This window comes from Hoplias malabaricus, chromosome 5, assembly GCF_029633855.1.
Source record: "Hoplias malabaricus isolate fHopMal1 chromosome 5, fHopMal1.hap1, whole genome shotgun sequence".
NCBI classification, from domain to species: Eukaryota; Metazoa; Chordata; class Actinopteri; order Characiformes; family Erythrinidae; genus Hoplias; species Hoplias malabaricus.
In genome coordinates this window covers 55,428,862-55,449,475 of record NC_089804.1, presented here as the reverse complement: position 1 = coordinate 55,449,475, position 20,614 = coordinate 55,428,862, and the positions used below count along the sequence as shown (strand labels likewise).

At 43.5% G+C, this 20,614-nt stretch overlaps 1 protein-coding gene across 1 annotated transcript in view; it reads right to left on the bottom strand.

Annotated features, from left to right (window-relative positions):
- Window positions 1–2,387: 2,387 nt before the first annotated feature.
- LOC136697840 (fibulin-1-like) overlaps window positions 2,388–20,614 on the bottom strand; it is a 57,226-nt gene continuing 38,999 nt past the window's right edge. Inside the window, exons 7-16 of the mRNA XM_066673124.1 lie at window positions 20,297–20,398; window positions 19,411–19,512; window positions 14,312–14,449; window positions 11,524–11,667; window positions 10,282–10,410; window positions 9,733–9,858; window positions 8,371–8,487; window positions 6,973–7,101; window positions 5,436–5,559; window positions 2,388–4,795 (exon numbers count right to left, since the gene is read on the bottom strand). Coding sequence (XP_066529221.1) covers window positions 4,438–4,795; window positions 5,436–5,559; window positions 6,973–7,101; window positions 8,371–8,487; window positions 9,733–9,858; window positions 10,282–10,410; window positions 11,524–11,667; window positions 14,312–14,449; window positions 19,411–19,512; window positions 20,297–20,398 — 1,469 coding nt within the window. The 3' untranslated portion in view covers window positions 2,388–4,437. The remainder of the gene's footprint in view (window positions 4,796–5,435; window positions 5,560–6,972; window positions 7,102–8,370; window positions 8,488–9,732; window positions 9,859–10,281; window positions 10,411–11,523; window positions 11,668–14,311; window positions 14,450–19,410; window positions 19,513–20,296; window positions 20,399–20,614) is intronic.

The window sequence follows — 20,614 nt, the reverse complement described above, 5'->3', positions numbered from 1 at the left end:
AAACGAGACGAGTCATTGGATAAATGCTGGACTTTGTATTAAAGTATAAAATGAGGCCTGCTTTGTAGCCTATACACTGGCTGCTGACCCATATCACATAACTCCACCCAACATTGTTTACATCCCAATAATTTATTTACCCAGGATTATTTTTTTAAAATTATTAAACAGGTGGAATACCTCTTTGTTTCCTGACATCAGTTTGTGATTTAATCCAGACCAAAAGCCAAAGTCTTATGGAATTATTAAAAAAAGCTGCAAAATGCAAGTCTGACGCCTAGTGTGGGTTTAAATCATCTGGACAGACCATAATAAAACCCTGCTCTTCTGGAGTCCACATGTAAAGCCGCAGTGAGTTGAAGATATAGAATCCGATAATGGATTTTCTCTGCTCTGACATCGTTCCAGCTTTCCATTTTATCAGCTCCATTGACCATTTGTGCACAATGCAGTCCTACAGTACTCTGCATACTCTGTTTGCCCCCTTTCACCCTGTTCTTCCCGGATCACTCTCAGTGCTGCAGTGACCCTGACGTGGTGGTGGTGTGTTAGTGTGGCCTGTGCTGGTGCGAGTGGATCAGACACAACAGTGCCGCTGGAGTTTTAGTTCACTGCTCACTCATGGTAAGTAGAGCTGATAGAATGAGCAAGTGCCATGATCAGGTTTTGGCTAATGTTTGTGCAGTAGTTTATATAGTAAGACCACACGACACGAGGGGTCACAGCAGCACGAGGCATGCAAAGCCCACACAAGAACACACACCATATTTAAACATATATGTGAACATAATGAAAGCTATGTTAAGGCTGTGAGGCAGGTACACATCTTTACACTCCTCTCGGGCAAATTCCAGCTTTGAGGCTATTCCTGAAAGACTCAGCTACTGTCTCGGAGGAAAGCTTGTGGTTATGAACATGAAACTGAGTTGTAGCAGCCACTTACTTTGACTCTGACTTGTTTAGCACGAGTGTGTGTTCAGTGATGATATGCTTTCATATCATATTCATTTACAGCCTCAGAGCACGTCTTAGCATGTAGCAAACCAGAAGAATGCCTGTTAGTACATTTTACCCTCTGATAATGCCCACCTGAACTTTTAAGAGGGTTGTCTTTGTGTGACAAGCTTAATATGTTATACACTCTGTGTCCAAACATATTTAGACACCTCCATATTCTAGATGAATCCATCTAAGATCATAGTTACAACATACTCAATGCTAAGCTTTAGCTAGAAGCGTATTAAGCCCCACCAGAATATGGGCTGTGGAGTGGTGGAGCAACTGAATAACAGGGTAAAAGAGGGATAATAAAAGTATGCAGAGCAACAGTGACTACACAGTCTGTAACACTTCCCCTGTGTGGTCAGTGGAGCTGATTAAATGGAGAATGAATGAAGAGACAAAGAAGTCATGTTAATAGATTGAAAATGACCAGTGCATAGGTGTCGAATGCTAAATTAACAGAAGCTGTTTATCCACCAACAATTTACACAAACACTGTTCCTCAGAGGTTAAACTTGTTTGGTTAATTACCTTCACCTCCACTCCAGACACACCTCTCTAGGGATTTCTTGTTTCTTCTACTTATTTAATCATTATTGAATCTGTCATACCAATCCGTTTATTATTAACCGGCTATGTGAGCTCAGGTGGAAATTTGACATTTAAAGGAACACTTGGTAGTATTTTTTAATCTTAAAATCACAGCTTCAGAATCACTGGGACGTTCCACTAAGCTGTAATACGGAGAACAGAGCCTCTGTCATTGGCAGGAACAGCACTATGTAACTTTTGGAGGAGGGTAGAAAACCAAAACTTAATGACCATATTGTTAGGGTGACCAGACGTCCTCTTTTACCCGGACATGTCCTCTTTTTTTAGACTTAAAAAAATGTCCGGGCGGAATTTCACAAACATCCGGCATTTTGTTTTTCTAGCGCTTACATAGAACTTCGAGAACTTTCGTTCACAAACTAGTCCCGCCCTCCCCTACTCCGATTGGTTCGCTTGAGCGAGAAGAGGGAGTGGCGAAGTAGCCTAAAATCTTCTGATTGGACCGTCTGACTGTAGCGCTACCGTTATTGGTCGATAACCTTCTCTGTAAACATTTAATTGGTCAGTCTGCACGTCAGTAGTCCTTGTTTACGTCAGGCAAAGCTCACGTACCTACCCTCCTCTCGAGCAGCTATGCCGAAACGTAAATGTAAGTTCTCGGATGAATCCTCTTTTTCACCATCTCTGATCTGGTCACCCTACATTTTGACCTTAAATTAAATATCATTAACACAACATGCATTGGTCTAAAATGTTTACTGGAGTTTAAATACAAAATGCAGCGTGAAAACAATGTACTAGGAACTTTATACATCTGGTCAACAGTGTCTGAAATCAGTCCTTTACGGTATACTTTAAAGGGCAATTTACCACAGCTGTAAGGCTTTATGGCGGCACAAGAATATAAAGAGCACTTAAAACTATTGAGGTATAGAAATGTGGAGATATGGAGTAACTAAGCTGAAACTAATCCCAATACAGGCATATTTTGGTTAATACAGTTTTGTGATTGAGTCTACTGACTGTTGGAATTCACTGTGTTGATAATAGGAATGTGTAATATCCCTGCAATCATAGCTTTTGATGATACAGTGTGTGTGCGATGCCCCTGTGATGGACTACTACTCTGTACAGTGTACTCAATGATTCCAGGTAGGCTCTGGAGCCCCACTGCGACCCTGATCAGGAAGAATGGGATACAGAAGGTGATTGAATGAACAACTGGTTAATTTCTGTCCATTTCTATGCTTAAAATCATCACCAAGTTAATACAAATACTGTATCCTAAAATGTCTTGATGTATCATGATAAATGAATGCTCTTTTACCCAACGTTATTTGACGTACTCTGACTAATCATCATTTGAATCAATGCTTTACCTTCTGCAGTGGGAATGAATCCATGCAGAAGAGCAGAAGAAGATTATGGTTTTATCAGATACCACCGCGTGTACCTCTTCTGTTTTAACAGCTTTTTTTATTTTCTTTTGTCAGCATTTCTCCATTACATTTGTCTTCCTTTGGCCTTGCTTTTCTCCCAAACATCTCGTTTGGTTGGAGGCACATAAGCTATCGCTCCTGGTAATGGCACCAAGGTAAAGCCCGTTTACTACTGAACAAAAGAAAAGAACAACACATTTCACTGCTCTGAAACTTGTGGTGGACGTGAGGCATTGATGGCAGAGATTCCAGTTCTGTGGAATTTAAAGCAACCAAAAATTAAGGTAAGGTACAACTGATATTAGTAAAAAATTACACAATCTGTAACTAGTTCCTAGCAGTGAAACACCTATATCAGGGCTGTAAAACAGGGTCATGGAAGGCCACAGAAGTATGTTATTCACCCTGCTCTAAAGCACATATGTGGGGTTTTACACTATGTTCCTGTGAATGCGAAAAAATAAGGTGCCTAGCTTTGTGATTTTTTTTTTTACCGCAGAAAGCAAATAAAGAAGTGACGTTTGATAACAGCAAGTGAGTAAAAAGCACATCATGTTATAAGTACATTTACAGTTTCACTCCCTCTTAAAGCAACACTGGGTGGTATTTTAGCTTCTGTCATTGCTACACCAGGCTTAGCACTGCAGAAACTCTACTATGTAACTTTTGGACGCAAGCAACCCCCCACCCCTCACCATTCCAATTCCCCTTTGATTTTAGGGAAGTGCTCAAACAGCAACAAACCACTTTGACATAACAGACGTTTTTGAAGTCTGGGGTTTGCTTCTTTTAGTTTAGCACTGGATCTACAAGGCTAATGTGGCTAATAAGTCATTAGAGCTGTGCAAACTGCACTAATTCGCAAACTTGCTTCAAGCTGTGGACCAATGGACAAAGGTGTTGTGCATAGTTAGAAACAGAAATGACATAGGGTCGTACGCAAGTATTTGTGTGACCCTTGTCAATTTGTACAAGTATTGCTTTTCCAAGTGTCTGTGAACACACACACAGACACAGTTTATTTATTGGATGTAATTCATTGAGGAAATATCGTGTCATCCAAAATTAAAGCACATATTTGCTATTTAAACATAGCAAATACATAGAAATTTGCAGAAGAATAGTTATAATATTTTCCATGTGAATGCTAATTTTCACATAGATATTAACAACTAAAAAACATGTAAATTAAACAGGGGTCTCCAAATTTTCCAATATTAGAGCGATATAAATGCTAATGACTTGGCTGGTTAGCTATATCTAAGGTCGTATACTTCATTGTTCCTTAAATCAGAGAAAATATGAAACTTGGCGGAGCTATGTCCCTCTAAAACTGCAGTATGGTGCCATTTCTCTACGTAAGGTCAGTCAGCAGTGCCCTGAGACTAAACAGGCTTGATAATAAATACAGCTGGAGTCAGGATGGAGTTCTGAGGAGATGCAGTTAGAGGATGTTGGCGGTGATAAAGATGTACATCCTGGCGAGGAAGGTGGTGAAGGTGCCCTGCCTCCACAGCTTCATCTCCACATCGATGAAGAAGTCCCGGGGGTGCTGGACTTGTCTGTGCAGGTAGATGGCGCCCATGTAAGAGTTGAGTTTTCTGGTGCTGAAGTAGCCCTCCTCGTTGCCTTTGACAATGGTGATGATGATGTTGTCGCCAGAGTAGGCGGGGGAGGGTCCTATGCGGAATATCTGGGCGGGGATGATGATGTTGGTCTGGAAGGTGAGCTGGTAGTAGGTGATCCTCACTGGAGTGCTCTGACACTCCACAAAGTTTGCACAGCTGATTCGCTCACAGCGTCTGGAGGAGGAAACAAAGTGTGAAAAAGATATAGTAGAAATATATATAAATGTATATTGGACAATGGGGTTGGACAATGAAACTGAAAGTGAAACACCTGGTTTTAGACCACAATAATGTATTAGTATGGTGTAGGGCCTCCTTTTGCGGCCGATACAGCGTCAGTTCGTCTTGGGAATGACATACACAAGTCCTGCACAGTGGTCAGAGGGATTTAAGCCATTCTTCTTGCAGGATAGTGGCCAGGTCTCTACGTGATGCTGGTGGAGGAAAACGTTTCCTGACTCGCTCCTCCACAACACCCCAAAGTGGCTCAATAATATTTAGATCTGGTGACTGTGCAGGCCATGGGAGATGTTCAACTTCACTTTCATGTTCATCAAACCAGTCTTTCACCAGTCTTGCTGTGTGTATTGGTGCATTGTCAACCTGATACACGGCACCGCCTTCAGGACACAGTGTTTGAACCATTGGATGCACATGGTCTTACTGGTGCAGTGTGCAGTTAATGAAGATTGTCCACCAGGCCGCTCCAATTTAGCCATGAAACCTCCGACACTACAATGACAGGTGTTTCACTTTCATTGTCCAACCCCTGTATATTCATAACGTAAATTAAAGGTTGTGGTGTTTCTCGTACGTGTCGGAGATTCTGCGGTAGTTGGGTGGGCAGTGGAAAGACAGACAGCGGAAGCCCCCTTGGATGTTATAACAGCTCTCCTCCACACTGCAGTTATGAGCTCTGAGTGCACACTCGTCTATATCTGAAACACCACAAACAGACTCATTTAAAACAATCAGTCGACAAGTACGGGCAGTAACACAATATCTTCTTTTAATGACTGTTCACATTACAAAAAACTCTCCCTTATATCTAATCATCTCCAGTTCCCCCCGAGTGCACACAGTGCAACCAGACTGATGAGGCTAGCCCACATGCCACTGATGCAACACCACTGAACAGTTTATCTCATTGAAAGAGACCGCAAACTGTCCAGATCTGTCACATCAACTAGCAGATGCTAGCACATCCTACCAACCCAGAAAGCAAGACCAGCTGTGCTTTCTAAGACTCCTGGGCCTAGGCATCACCTCGACTTGAACCTGTGATCTCCAGGTGATAGGGCTTCTGAATGGATTTACTACTGTGACTATTTTATTAATCACTAGGATGATGCTAAATGTGCATTAAGTGTACAAATAAGGGTGTGCACTGGTCCATATATCATTTCATTAGCTTTGTGAGGTTTAGTGTTTGTTTGATCCTGTGAGTGTTCTAGGTTATAGTCTTATGTCTGTACTTGCTATTTTCTTGGTTTATCTCTGCCTTTAGTAATACATTTTGGCTAGTGTTTTTGTGGTTATTTAACATTATTCTTTGCTTGATCCATACTCTTTTGTGTTATCTTTCCTGGTCTGTGCATTTCTGTGTTAATGATAAATACTGCATCTCTGCATTTACTTCCATCTCCTTTGTTCCTCAAACCACACCCCTATTCTGACATGAAGTATTTTTGTGTAATGTATAACTGTTTGAATTTTTTATTAAAACTATTGAGTGTGTTCTCTCTGTGTCCATGTGGGTTTCCTCCGGGTGACTGTCTGTGAGGAGTGTGGTGTGTTCTCCCTGTGTCTGCGTGGGTTTCCTCCGGGTGACTGTCTGTGAGGAGTGTGGTGTGTTCTCCCTTTGTCTGCGTGGGTTTCCTCTGGGTGAATGTCTGTGAGGAGTGCGGTGTGTTCTCCCTGTGTCCGCTTGGGTTTCCTCCGGGTGCTCTGGTTTCCACACATTAGTAGGTGGATTGGCGACTCAAGTGTGTCCGTAGGTGTGAGTGTGTGAGTGTGTGTGTGTGTCGCCCTGTGAAGGACTAGCGCCCCCTCCAGGGTGTATTCCCGTCTTGCGCCCAATGATTCCAGGCTCTGGACCCACCGCGACCCTGAACTGGATAAGTAGTTACAGATAATGAATGAATGAATGAATGTTATCATATTATGGTGACATCTGCTGTTTTAAAAATGCTTTTTTGCAAGTTTTAATAAAACTTTAATTAAATAAATGGAAACTGAAACCATAACAAACCATAGGGTGACATCATTTATCACCAAATAAGATGTTGTCAAATTGCCCACCTTTGACTATGACTGAACCTAACACCAGAGAGCTGAGTGTGTTGACTCACCCCTGCAGGAGCGTCCGTTTGGGGACATGGAGTAGCCGTGTTCAGGACAGGCGCAGTGGTAGCTGCCCGGGATGTTTACACACTTAAAGCTACACAGGTGACCGATGCTCTGAGAACATTCATCTATATCTGTATAACAATACAAAAACATACATGAGCAAAACTGCACGTCCTTTCACTTGCTTCCTAATTACAAACTCTGTTCCTCCACCGACTGGCCACTTTATTGGAAACCCCTACTTTGCATGTCACTTTATTAGAAACACGTCTCTCATAGGTTCTCTATACAGACTCTATATAGACTGTATCCCTTCTGATAAAGCACAACATGTCAGTCACTCTACCTCCTTCATCACAGGTCACTGGACAACCTCAGGACTACTGTCGACATTAGGTTGTGTCTTGATATTTTCCAGAGTGAAATGACATAGCACAGTTTGTTATGACAATTTATACATGATTTTTGTTGTTGGGTCATGTGTTAAACGGCAAGTCAGAAACTGGAAAAAGAAACATACCTAAAAGAGTCTTTAAAGTGTCATGGTGTTTGAATGAGTATTCATACACATATTATAAATTGTGAAATAGAACACACTTAAAGGCAACATTCACAATTTTGATCATAAAATACTTTTCATAAAATTCTGAGGACGTTTCTTCAACATTTGCTGCTCTCCAGTTCGTTTTTGCGCTAAAGAACCTGTCTAATATGTTTACAAAGTCCAAGTGTCAGTTAATGTGTATAAAAACAAAGGGTCTCAGTCAGACATGCTAGGCTCTCTCTCTCTCTCTCTCTCAAGACAATGAAGAGACCTCCAAACACTGATATTGCTCCATAGGTGGATAATATTGACTTATTTGTGCTGTTTCACACCACTTAAAGGCTCTAAATTCAGGAGATCGCCATCTGCATGAATCTACAGCCAGAAAGCTCGCTAGTTACAAATGAGCTTCTGTGATAATTCAAACAATGAATAGACAAGTTATATTTCTGCCACGTACAAACTAAATGTTTTTTCCCCTTAAACATACCATTCCTCCCTTAAAAACACAGATCTTCTGATTGTAAACAAACCATAGAGAGAAGCAGTTCCACAGAATCATTGATGTTGCCTTTAAGGGTCGGTAAAAAACAGTCGCACTGACATACACAAAAAAAAACAAAACAGAAAAGAGCTACTGATCCAGTTGTCATAAGGCACTATGTCATTTCACCCCATAAAATGATACAATCCCCACCAAAGACCTACGTCAACTCGACAAGAATGGCTTGTTTGGTGACATGTTTTGGGAATAAGCCTTTGTTATGTTTGTGCCAGTCGTCATGAAGTAGGTGTAATGTAGCCTTCGAAGCGGCACCCAACACTAAGGGGCTGATCATAGGAAGCGTGTTGTTACCGTCGCAGGTGAGGCTGTCCTCTCTGAGGTAGTAGCCCTGTTTGCAGTAGCACTGGAAGGAGCCGTAGACGTTGGCACACTCCTGACTGCAAGGATTCTTCTGGCATTCATTAACATCTGTACAATAAACCATATGAATTCAGTAATTGTCAATGACTGCAGCTTTTAGCTTTAATTAAGGACTATTGGCATTAAAAGCAATTTATTATTTGTTACTTAATTCTCTGATGTGACACCTACCTGTATTTGTATTCATTCATTCATAATCTGTAACCCTTATCCAGTTCAGGGTCGCGGTGTGTCCAGAGACTACCTGGAATCATTGGGCGCAAGGCAGGAATACACCCTGGAGGGGGCGCCAGTCCTTCACAGGGCAACACAGACACACACATTCACTCACACACTCACACCTACGGACACTTTTGAGTCGCCAATCCACCTACCAACGTGTGTTTTTGGACTGTGGGAGGAAACTGGAGCACCCGGAGGAAACCCACGCAGACACAGGGAGAACACACCAACTCCTCACAGACAGTCACCCGGAGCGGGAATCGAACCCTCCAGGCCCCTGGAGCTGTGTGACTGCGACACTTCCTGCTGCGCCACCGCACCGCCCTCCTTATACATCATCCATCATTCAAATCCCTGACAGCGGATACTACTCTATCCACATCAGTAGCCACACACCAAGCTCTCACACACACACTAGCAAACCTCAACATGTGCCCCCAAGCACACAAATATACCCAAAGAAACTGCACTATGTAACTTTCAGATGAAGGCTCTTTTCACTCCTGAGCTCCCCCTAGTGTTGCAGGTTCACTCCTGAGCTCCCCCTAGTGTAACTCACATTTTCAGCACTGTCCTGAAATCAAGGGTGAGTGGGAGGGATTGGGGGTGGTTTCCTACCCTCATCCAATTGTTACATAACGCAGTTTCTGAAGTGCTGAGCCCAGAGTATCAACTACAGAAGGTCTACATAAAATCAGTACATGTTACTCAAATTATATCTCTAGATGTAGATTATTTAATTTCATGCAACCCTTTGATGTAAAAAGTGTCTTGTTCTGAGTGTATATTTAGTGTCTGAAATTAGCTTCTTTATTTTACACAGCAGTAAGCTAACAGGTAAAAGAAGCTTATTTGCCAACAGGCAAAAGGTCCACTCATTTGAACACACAGTAGTTTTACTACTGCTTCATGACTCACTCTGTGTGACAAGCTTAGAAGGCAAACTCCAGTGTTTACGTTCACTTATGATGACCTAAGAGTGATACGTCAGAAACAACAGCAGGAGTGACGCTGCTACTCCACCTGATACAAACACACTCTGTCTTTCTCCTTCCTCTCAGTGTCCCGTACCTTCACAGTTCTTTCCATCGCTGGATAAGGTGAAGCCCGAGGTGCAGGAGCAGTGATATGAGCCCGGAGTGTTTTCACACGTCTGTGCACACAGCCGGCCGGGGTAGCGCCAGCATTCATTCACGTCTACGAGAGAGGCGTGGAAGAGAAGTTAACGGCACTAGTCTAAACACTACTCACAGGCCACAACAGTGTGATTCAGCACCCGGTTCTCTGCAGATCACTGGAACCGAACAGGAGGAAGATAAGGCTGGATAAAGGCCTGTGTTTCTGCTTCAGATAAGAATGTAAACACACAGCCTCAGGCAGGGGATTTTACCTGCTTCGTATGTGTCCCACGGGATAAAATATCTGATATTTACTCTTAAGAGGAAGGTATCTACTTGGGGTTAGAACTGAGCACTTTAACGTACTAATGACATCGGTGTTCAATTGTGCATGTACAGCTTGAAATGAAATAGGACATTCTGGGGCATCTGTGTTTGTGGCTGGTATCCACAAGAATTTGGTCATTTAGTGTATTTATAGGCATTGATTTATGTGTCTTACCCACACACGTCCTCCTGAACATGTCGTACTGATATCCAACGCTACAGTCACAGCGGTACGTTCCTGGAAGATTGTGGCAAAGCTGCCCTTCTCCACAATGGTGAACTCCCGTCTGACACTCATCAACATCTGAGAGCAGTGGAGGCATTAGGTGAGTCTTGTAAGATCAACAATTCAGGTGCACTCTAAGCCCTAACAGTTGGGAATGCTAACATGGCTAACAAATGGAAGCTAATGCTACTTGAGTTCTACTAGCCACAGAATCACAATATTACTAGCAAAATAACTGAACTCTGCTCAAACTATACATACAGTTCTTAACCTTAAGCATGAGAACTTCAGAGGAATAATTTCTTGTCGACCATATAATGCTAAAATGATTAAACATAAAAGAAAAATGTGCTAGCATGGCTGCATCCCAATTTTGTACTTACACACTTTTATTAAACAGTATGTACTATTTACTAACTGCAACACTGTGAATGAATGCACACAATGAATGAATGAACACTATTTACTAATCTTAGAGGATGTGATGAACTGTTGCTATGACAATGTATGACATACCATACTGCAGCTGCAATGCTGTCTGTCATTTTCTTATTTTCAAAAGCTGAAACTCAAATCTCTCTTTCCACACTGCGTAGTGCACAGTGAGGGTCATAATATAACAGTTTCTGCACTAAAATAGTGCATTGTATGTAAGATAATGAAGCCTTTTATATTCAATACAAGGTTCCCCATTTAGTGCGTTGCCTGAGTGTTTAACTTTATAGGAGTGGTTTCCCCACACATGGAATAAGTCTTATCCTGGACAATATCCTCTTTTCAATGAAAAATTACAATTCAAAATATTGTGTAGTCTAGAGCTAGGCTTATTCCATGTCTGGGAAACCAACCCATAATTTGTGAAGTGCACTATGTAGGGAGTAAGGCACCATTTGGAACAGAGACAGGTTTTTTCCAGATGTGATAAGCTTCTCCCTTTCTGTTTCCTCTTGCAATGTCTAACAATAGTGTTCATAGTTACCGTACTCAAAAATCGACTGGTTCGACTTTAACACTTGTCACTACACTACACACTTCATACAAAAAAGCTAGTTTGAATTAGTATTAAGTGCACAACTGGGATGCAGTCTTTGTGCTTAATGCCAAGACACAAGTTTCTGTGCAACTTAAAGATCTCTGGTCCTAGTCTTTATGCGTTGAGGAGTCTCAGTGTGTTGGTGAGTGGATATTTACCGATACACCTGGTTCCGTCAGGGCTAGCATGGTAGCCTCTTCCACACATGAGGATCTTGCGCTGGCAGGTGTATGAGCCGATGGTGTTGACACAGTTGAATCCAGAGCTGCACGGCTGGCTGAGCGTTCGACACTCGTCAATGTCTACAAATAACACAGCACATCATTTACACCGGGCGGCACGGTGGCGCAGCAAGTAGTGTCGCAGTCACACAGCTCCAGGAACCTGGAGGTTGTGGGTTCGATTCCCACTCCGGGTGACTGTCTGTGAGGAGTTGGTGTGTTCTCCCCGTGTCCGCGTGGGTTTCCTCTGGGTGCTCCGGTTTCCTCCCACAGTCCAAAAACACACGTTGCAGGTGGATTGGCGACTCGAAAGTGTCCGTAGGTGTGAATGTGTGTGTGTCTGTGTTGCCCTGTGAAGGACTGGCGTCCCCTCCAGGGTGTATTCCCGCCTTGCGCCCGATGATTCCAGGTAGGCTCTGGACCCCCCGCGACCCTAAATTGGATAAGCGGTTACAGATAATGGATGGATGGATGGATCATTTACACCCTGCTAGAAATAAGCAATGAATGCTAGCATCCAGCATTTTTGTTTTAGCGGTTGGTGTAGCATAGTGTGTAACAAGCTGGCTAGGTTTCAATGCAGATTACTTGTTTTTGTGGTTCACCCTACAGTGCTTTACTGCAGACATTATTCAATACACCATATATTCCATGTTTGTTAAAGTTGGTCTGATGCTGGTTTGGCTGGTCACCCAGCAGGGTCATGCTAACTGACCCACATATTGGCTTCCAAACACAAGGAACATTGGTCTATGCTGGTTGTTCTAGCAGCGATAATTGGATGTTTAACCAAACCCCTCATTCTAAGCTGTGATTAGGGTTTAGCTGTACTTTATTTCATTTCTTAGCTGATCGAAACATCACTGCCTTGACACGTCCTGGTTCCTACCCCTGCAGCTAATTCCATCCCAAGAACACGAGGAGGGAGAGCTCTCTCGTTCAGATCCATGGTGGCTCTTTGAAAAGCCTGCTGCTGTTTAACTCATTAATTTCTTGCTAATGTGCTAATGTATATATGCAGTGATGGATCTCAGTAACCTTAAGAGAATCAAGCAATAACACACTCGAGGTTCAAGCGTGTGCTGACTTTGTAGGCACGAGCCTGCAGGCCGAGCCCTGAAGATCAACTACAGCAGTGCCAATATCTCAAGTTATAGCACGAACCTCGAGTGTATTATAGTGATTATACCACAGTCCCATTAATGAGGTTTATTGTTAGGTTTTATGATAAAGAGGACATAAAAATATGATTTATTTGTTTATCAACCTTCAGTGAGGTGAAACAGTTCTATTCCTTCAAGTTCTTTTTGACCAAAGTCTGGTTTTTAAATGTATTTTTGAACCATAGTGCTTTGGCTGAATCGGTGCATGTTCTGATGGGAACCAAGGCTACATCACTTCACAGAGCTGCTGTCTGTTTAAACAGACAAACACACAGAAAGAGAAAAAGATGCACCTTGACAGCCCCAGAACACACACAGACAGAGCACTTTCCTGTTTTATTTCCTTGCTTTTTTAAATTAATTTATTTATTTATTCGTTCATTCTTTTGGCTTTCAACAGAAAGTGGAGAATGGGTTCACTGTGCCGTGACTCGTTAGACCCTGTACTCTTCAACGCCAAAGATTGACATTGTTGCGGTTCATACTGTAATTGTCATGTATAGCCCTGTCTCGTGTGTTCCTGCTGTCTGTCTCATTGTTTCCTCTGGTTGTCATGTGTTTATAAGCACATGGCTCTTTGTTTTGTTTCTGTCTTCCTTGTCTCCACCTTTGCTCCACCCTCTTGTGCATCCTTTGTGTTCCTGCCCCCTCGTTATCTGCCCCAGGTGTTCCTTGTTGGTGTTGTGTTTTTATAGTCCATGTCAGTGGTTCCTGTTTGTGGGTCATGGCGTTGCTAGGTTTTGGGTCTTTTTTTTTTTTTTTTTTTTTTTTTTTTTTTTTTTTTTTTTTTAAATAGCCTTTTGTTTAGCCTGCTCTGTTGAGTTTCTCTGTGTTTAGCCCTGTTTAGTGTTAGCCCCTTTGTTCTGTTTAGTTCTTGTTTAGTTTCTGTGTTTAGCTTTGTTTAGTGTTAGCCACTTTGTTCTGTTTAGTCCTTGCTTAGCGTTTAGCCCATGTGTTTAGCCCATGTGTTTAGCGTTTAGCCCATGTGTTTAGCGTTTAGCTTCTGTGTGTAGCCCTTGTGTTTAGCTTCCCTCTGTCTAGTTTCCTTTTGGTTATTGTTAATAAAGTCTCCTGCATTTACCTCTTTCCCTTGCTCCTTGACCACTGTTACACCCACCCTTGTGACAGTAATAACTACTATTTTTATTTTTTCTTTGTTTGTTTCAGCTGGGAATGAACCTTTTTGTGTTGCTGAATTTCTATGTTTGTGGATCCATTTAAAATAAGGTGCAAAAAACAAGAACTGAACCTGTTCGACATTGGTGGACAAGGGCACTCAGGAACCCCCTACTTTTTTGAACTGTCACTTTACTGTACTTTTTTAAATCAAGGACATTTTCACCTATTTGTGAAATGGGTCTATCACATAACGTTAAGCTCAAGCAGAGCGTGAGAAGGCCGGCATGAGCTTCCTCTGAGGTAAAGCTCCACCCTATGGTTTTAAAGTGGCACTGTCATTAAGCTCAACACACACATGTAGGAGAACACTAACTGCCACAGAGGATTTCCTGAACTCATAGACATAGGTCTGAGTCACCGTAGCAGTATTTTCAAACCCTTACCTCCACACTGGCCTCGTGCGTCGAGTGTAAAGCCTCCGGGACATCTCAGTGTAGCTCTGCATCTGAACGATCCTTCCTTGTTAATGCAGTCAAAACCCAATCCACAGTTATGAGTCCCCAGGGTGCACTCATTAATATCTGAAAGCAAACCATAAAGTCCAGTGAATTACTGCTGTAGCCTGGGGCAGATGTGCTCATGAAGAAATTGGGAGATATGGATAGAATCTCTCTATGTGACAGTTTTAGATGATGTTTAAAACCAAGTGAAACAGGAGAACATTGTGTATTTATTTATTGTGGATCACTATGAAAGAAGGTCTCAGAGCTAGATCAGCATTATTTCTTTGCGTTTAATGTACAGTAGTGTGGTGTGTTCTCCCTGTGTCTGCGTGGGTTTCCTCCGGGTGACTGTCTGTGAGGAGTGTGGTGTGTTCTCCCTGTATCTGCATGGGTTTCCTCTGGGTGACTGTCTGTGAGGAGTGTGGTGTGTTCTCCCTGTATCTGCCTGGGTTTCCTCCGGGTGACTGTCTGTGAGGAGTGTGGTGTGTTCTCCCTGTATCTGCGTGGGTTTCCTCCGGGTGACTGTCTGTGAGGAGTGTGGTGTGTTCTCCCTGTGTCTGTGTGGGTTTCCTCCGGGTGACTGTCTGTGAGGAATGTGGTGTGTTCTCCCTGTATCTGCGTGGGTTTCCTCGGGGTGACTGTCTGTGAGGAGTGTGGTGTGTTCTCTCTGTGTCTGCGTGGGTTTCCTCCGGGTGACTGTCTGTGAGGAATGTGGTGTGTTCTCCCTGTATCTGCGTGGGTTTCCTCCGGGTGCTCTGGTTTCCTCTCACGGTCCAAAAACACACGTTGGTAGGTGGATTGGCGACTCTAAAGTGTTGTTAGGTGTGTGTGTGTTTCACCATGCCCCTGATTTCAGGTAGGCTCTGGACCCACATCTGAACTGGACAAGTGCTTGCAGACAGTGAATGATTGATAAATGCACAGTATGAAAATAAGAATGTACTTGCAGAAAAAATAAAATATATTTCAAACACAGTTTGGTCCTATTTCCTTCCCACTGCCCAGAGCTGTGTGTTTGTACAAAACATATTTTAAATACAGCATATGGAAATGATTTGAATAAAGTCAATGTAATGCATCACTTTGTGTAGACAGCGCTGTAACATGAAGAATTACTCGCTGTGTCCACTTGGTGGCGCTGTGGCTCAAGAAAAAAAAAATCCCAGACCCATTCACATTAAACCTGTCAGGGTTTATTCCACTAACTCCAGCATCCCTCTGGATCCCTTTACTTCAGACACGTCTGTATTTCTTAATCCCTCGAATATTTATTCTACACAAAACTCATTTACACTGAGCACCCACCACAGATTTACTGCAGAGAGCTGCTCATCTTTCTCACACACACACACACACACACACACACACACACACACACACACACACACACACACACACACAGAGAGAGAGGAATATAAAGATGAGGAGGGAAGAGAAGAAACTGATTCATAGAGTAAGTGAGAGGAATAAAGAGTGAGAGAGATTCATAATTCAACAGGACAAAAATACATAACTTTACCTTGAATATTATATAATTATTATAAAGCAGCATTAAACACTGCCTCCTAAGCTATGTGCTGTGATGTACTCTGTGTGTTTGTGTGTGTGTGAGAGAGAGAGAGAACTGTAGACTTATTAAAAGAGAATGGGGCTAGTGTTTAATTATTATTAAAGCTGCTGAATCAGTGAGGCGTGTAAAGACTTATTCGAGGCGATTATGAATGGCCACATATTCAGACACGCTGATTTACAAATCCTGAAATGCGGAAGTCTGAGATTTTGTGATCTTGAAATTCTCTTATCCTGAGAGCATACGTTCTTATGATCATGGAAGCATGACACGCGAAGACCCTGAGTCCTGTCAAGAGCCTGGGGCTCAGAGCTGTGCTGGAGTGGAGTGGACAAGTGTGTAATTGTCTGAGTATTGTCTCAGGAAAGTGGTGAAAGGTTTTTAGCTCCTACCTTTTCACCCCTCAACCACCAGTCTCTCGCACCTGAAGTGACCAGCAGTGTTGGTTCATCTATTCACTGCATGTCTCTACTCTCTGTTTGTGTCTGGGTTTCCTCTGGGTGCTCTGCATTCCTCTCACACCACAAACACCTCGTCGGTGGTGGACTGGATGTGTGAAAGTGTCCACAGGTGTGAGTGTGTGAGTGACTGGGTGAGTGTATGACACTGTCCACAGGTGTGAGTGACAGGGTGAGTGTGTGAAACTGTCCACAGGTGTGTGTGTGTGTGTGTGTGTGTGTGTGTGTGTGTGTGTGTGTGAAATGTCCACAGGTGTGAGTGTTTGAGTGACTGGATGAGTGTGTGAAACTGTCCACAGGTGAGTGACAGGGTGAGTGTGCGAGTGACTGGATGAGTGTGTTAAACTGTCCACAGGTGTGAGTGACAGGGTGAGTGTGTGAAACTGTCCACAGGTCTGAGTGTGTGTGAGTGACTGGGTGAGTGTGTGAAACTGTCCACAGGTGAGTGTGTGAGTGACTGGGTAAGTGTGTGACACTGTCCACAGGTGTGAGTGACAGAGTGAGTGTGTGAAACTGTCCATAGGTGAGTGTGTGAGTGACTGGGTGAGTGTGTGACACTGTCCACAGGTGTGAGTGACAGGGTGAGTGTGTGAGTGACTGGGTGAGTGTGTGAAACTGTCCACAGGTGTGAGTGTGTGTAAGAGACTGGGTGAGTGTGTGACACTGTCCACAAGTGTGAGTGACAGGGTGAGTGTGTGAGTGACTGGGTGAGTGTGTGACACTGTCCACAGGTGTGAGTGACAGGGTGAGTGTGTGAGTGACTGGGTGAGTGTGTGAAACTGTCCACAGGTGAGAGTGACAAGGTGAGTGTGTGAGTGACTGGGTGAGTGTGTGAAACTGTCCACAGGTGTGAGTGTGTGTAAGAGACTGGGTGAGTGTGTGACACTGTCCACAAGTGTGAGTGACAGGGTGAGTGTGTGAGTGACTGGGTGAGTGTGTGACACTGTCCACAGGTGTGAGTGACAGGGTGAGTGTGTGAGTGACTGGGTGAGTGTGTGAAACTGTCCACAGGTGAGAGTGACAAGGTGAGTGTGTGAGTGACTGGGTGAGTGTGTGAAACTGTCCACAGGTGTGAGTGTGTGTAAGAGACTGGGTGAGTGTGTGACACTGTCCACAAGTGTGAGTGACAGGGTGAGTGTGTGAGTGACTGGGTGAGTGTGTGAAACTGTCCACAGGTGAGTGTGTGAGTGACTGGGTGAATGTGTGAAACTGTCCACAGGTGAGTGTGTGAGTGACTGGGTGAGTGTGTGAAACTGTCCACAGGTGAGTGTGTGAGTGACTGAGTGAGTGTGTTTCTGCCTTGCACCTAATAATTTCAGGTTGACTCTAAACCCACTGTGACCCTGATCACGATGAAACAGTTACAGAAGATGGATGAATGAATGAATTAAATGCATGTTCTTTGGGGTTTGATTTTTATGATTTGAATGTGACAAAAAAAACAGACAGAGAAGGAATGAGAAAGACAGGGAAAAGTGAATGTGAGAAATGAGAAAACAGAGGCAGATAAGCCAAAGGGAGAAAAAAAGGGAAGAGAAGAAAGGTAGACCTGAGAGGCACACCAGAAATAAAAGAGAAATAAACATACTGACAGTGTAGAGCAAGGCAGAGAAAGACAATAGAGAAGCAGGTACGAGAGAGAGAGAGAGAGAGAGAGAGAGAGAGAGCAGTGTACGTGTAAAGCTCCAGTGAAAGGCCTGACTCTCTGAGGCACTGAGAGACTACAGAAGCTGAGCATTTTTCTCCAGGACGGCTCTCGCCATCGCACAAAGGGATTGAGAGCGACGCAGCGCAGTAATCCTCCAACAATACTCCACTTGTGAGCAACACTAAGAATTTATACAGTCCTCAGATTAGTCCCTGCATTTTTCTCAAAGGAGTAAAGAGGTGCTTTATGAGAATAAACCCGAGTCCGTTTCTGCGTCTGGCACTGGTTTGTGAAGCTACACTGGAGTCAAACACTGGAAAAACACAGGGAGGGAACTGCTGCTCTTGAGCAACACTGAGATCCTGTTCTATGTTCTTTTCTAATTTATTCACTGCTTTTTACAGATGAACACTACCACAGCAGAGTCTGGCCCAGTGGTATTTGATGGTTTTCCTGTCATTCAGAGAGTTGTGTTGTTACTCACTATACTACATTACTATATTACATAAGTCATGCATTCATTCATTCACCTTACATAACCACTTCATCCAGACCAGGGATGTGACTCCACACATGGCGCCAGTCCATCACACACTCATCCAAACATCTTTCACTGAATGGCTCTTTAAAGTGTAAAAAAAACACATTTATCACTTATGATATGAGTAAGATGCCCTGTGAAGGACTGGCGCCCCCTCCAGGGTGTGTTCCCGCCTTGTGCCCACAGCCGACAGCGTCCTGTGTCACTGATGAAGGACTAGAGGACGAGCGACACACACTGTGCAGCGACAGATGAGCTACTGTCTCTGACTCTACATCTACAAGGTGGACCAACGAGGGAGGAGTGTCTCACAGAGTGGACAGAGAGTGGACACAGGGTTTAAAAACTCCAGCAGCACTGCTGTGTCTGATCCACTCTACACCAGCACAACACACACTCACACACCACCACCACGGACTACAGTCTGTAATTGTAGAGCTGCAAAGTGCTTCTGTGTGGTCAGTGAAGCTGATAAAATGGACGATGAGTGTTGATAAAAGGTAGGTGTTCCTTAACTAGTTACTATTCATTGTATATATTTTTTATATTAGCTTCAAAGTTAAGAAAGTTTTTGGTGTCCATTCTTGCAATAATTTTTCCAGACAGCAGCTACATTGCTTTTGAAATGATGTTTTTCATATAGCGCCGTTTTACCTTGAGTCCACACAGAGGCATGAATTGGCCTTTAGTTTCTTTTGTCTTTATAAAGTTGTGTCACTCAGGGCCCAGGCATCGAAACAATGCGCTGTTTATTAACTGTTTATACAAGTGGCATTTGCAATTCCACAGTGTGCTATTCACAAGCGTTTATAATGCACATACCTTCGCACGAGTATCCGTCTGCCATCAGAGAGAATCCTGGGAAACAGGAGCAGAGCGGCTGCCCGGCCACAGGGGAGCAGAGCTGAGCACAGGGGCCTTTTCCTGTACAGGGCACAACGGTCGTCATGGAGATGAATTTTAGAGGAAAACACTATAGTTCTGCCTGGGCGAGATAACCGCTGACTGATTTATTAGTTGCCTGTTTAGTGTTTCCCTTCCTCCCTCGACCTCTGACTTTTAACAGGCTCTCTGACGTCAGAGCGCTGTACCCTGAGGGTGATGCCCCTGAAACAGCAGAGATCAGCAGGGCGTCCCACCACAGCCGGGTCGAGGTGGACACCAGGGAGGCGTGGGTTTGAGCTCTTGCAGATGGTAGAGATGGCCACGTTAAAGAAACAATGAGTCATTTTCACCACCACCACCACCACTACCTCGCACAGATTAGTCAGGAGAGTGATTACTTATTATTTTGACATTTTCTCTCTGATCTCACATTGAGCTGCATCGAGTATTTTTACACGCTCTTGTGGCAAGACCCAGTGTCTAATGAGACCACACCTGTAGTCATTTAAATATCGGCCTGAGACATAAGTGCAACATGCATTTTTTGTTTTTAATGAGTGTATATCACTAAATTGAAAAATAGAAGCTACTCCCTTCACATACACAGCCATCTACACATCATTACGACTCAACAACAAGAGCTGAGGGACGCAGATGGGAAAACCCAACTTGCTTTTAGGGACACATGTCATCTTGTGGTGTGACTGAGCTTTCAGTGGCCTCACAGGGTGGAGCCGGAGCCCTGGAGTGTGTAACACATATCTAAGACTCCTGAGAGGAGATGAACTGTGTCGTAGTAATGTGTGAAGAAGTGGTGTGTTACCTTCACAAGGGTCCAGCAGGTCAGATGATGGAGTGGTGGGCTTCTCCTCCAGGCTCTGAAAGGTTGTGGATGGATCATGTTCTTTTAGGCTGTTTTCTGCATCTGAGGTCACCGTACACACACACACAAACACACAAACACACATGCTGGTTCTGCTATACTTGTGAGGACCTATAGTTGAAATAACGATTATTGTAGATAATACACCTACATCTAACCCTAACCAAAATGTCCACACAAAACAACAAAATGTGAGCTACTCCTATCCTTGCGAAGACATCTGGCCCTCAGGAATATAGAAACACACACACACAATGG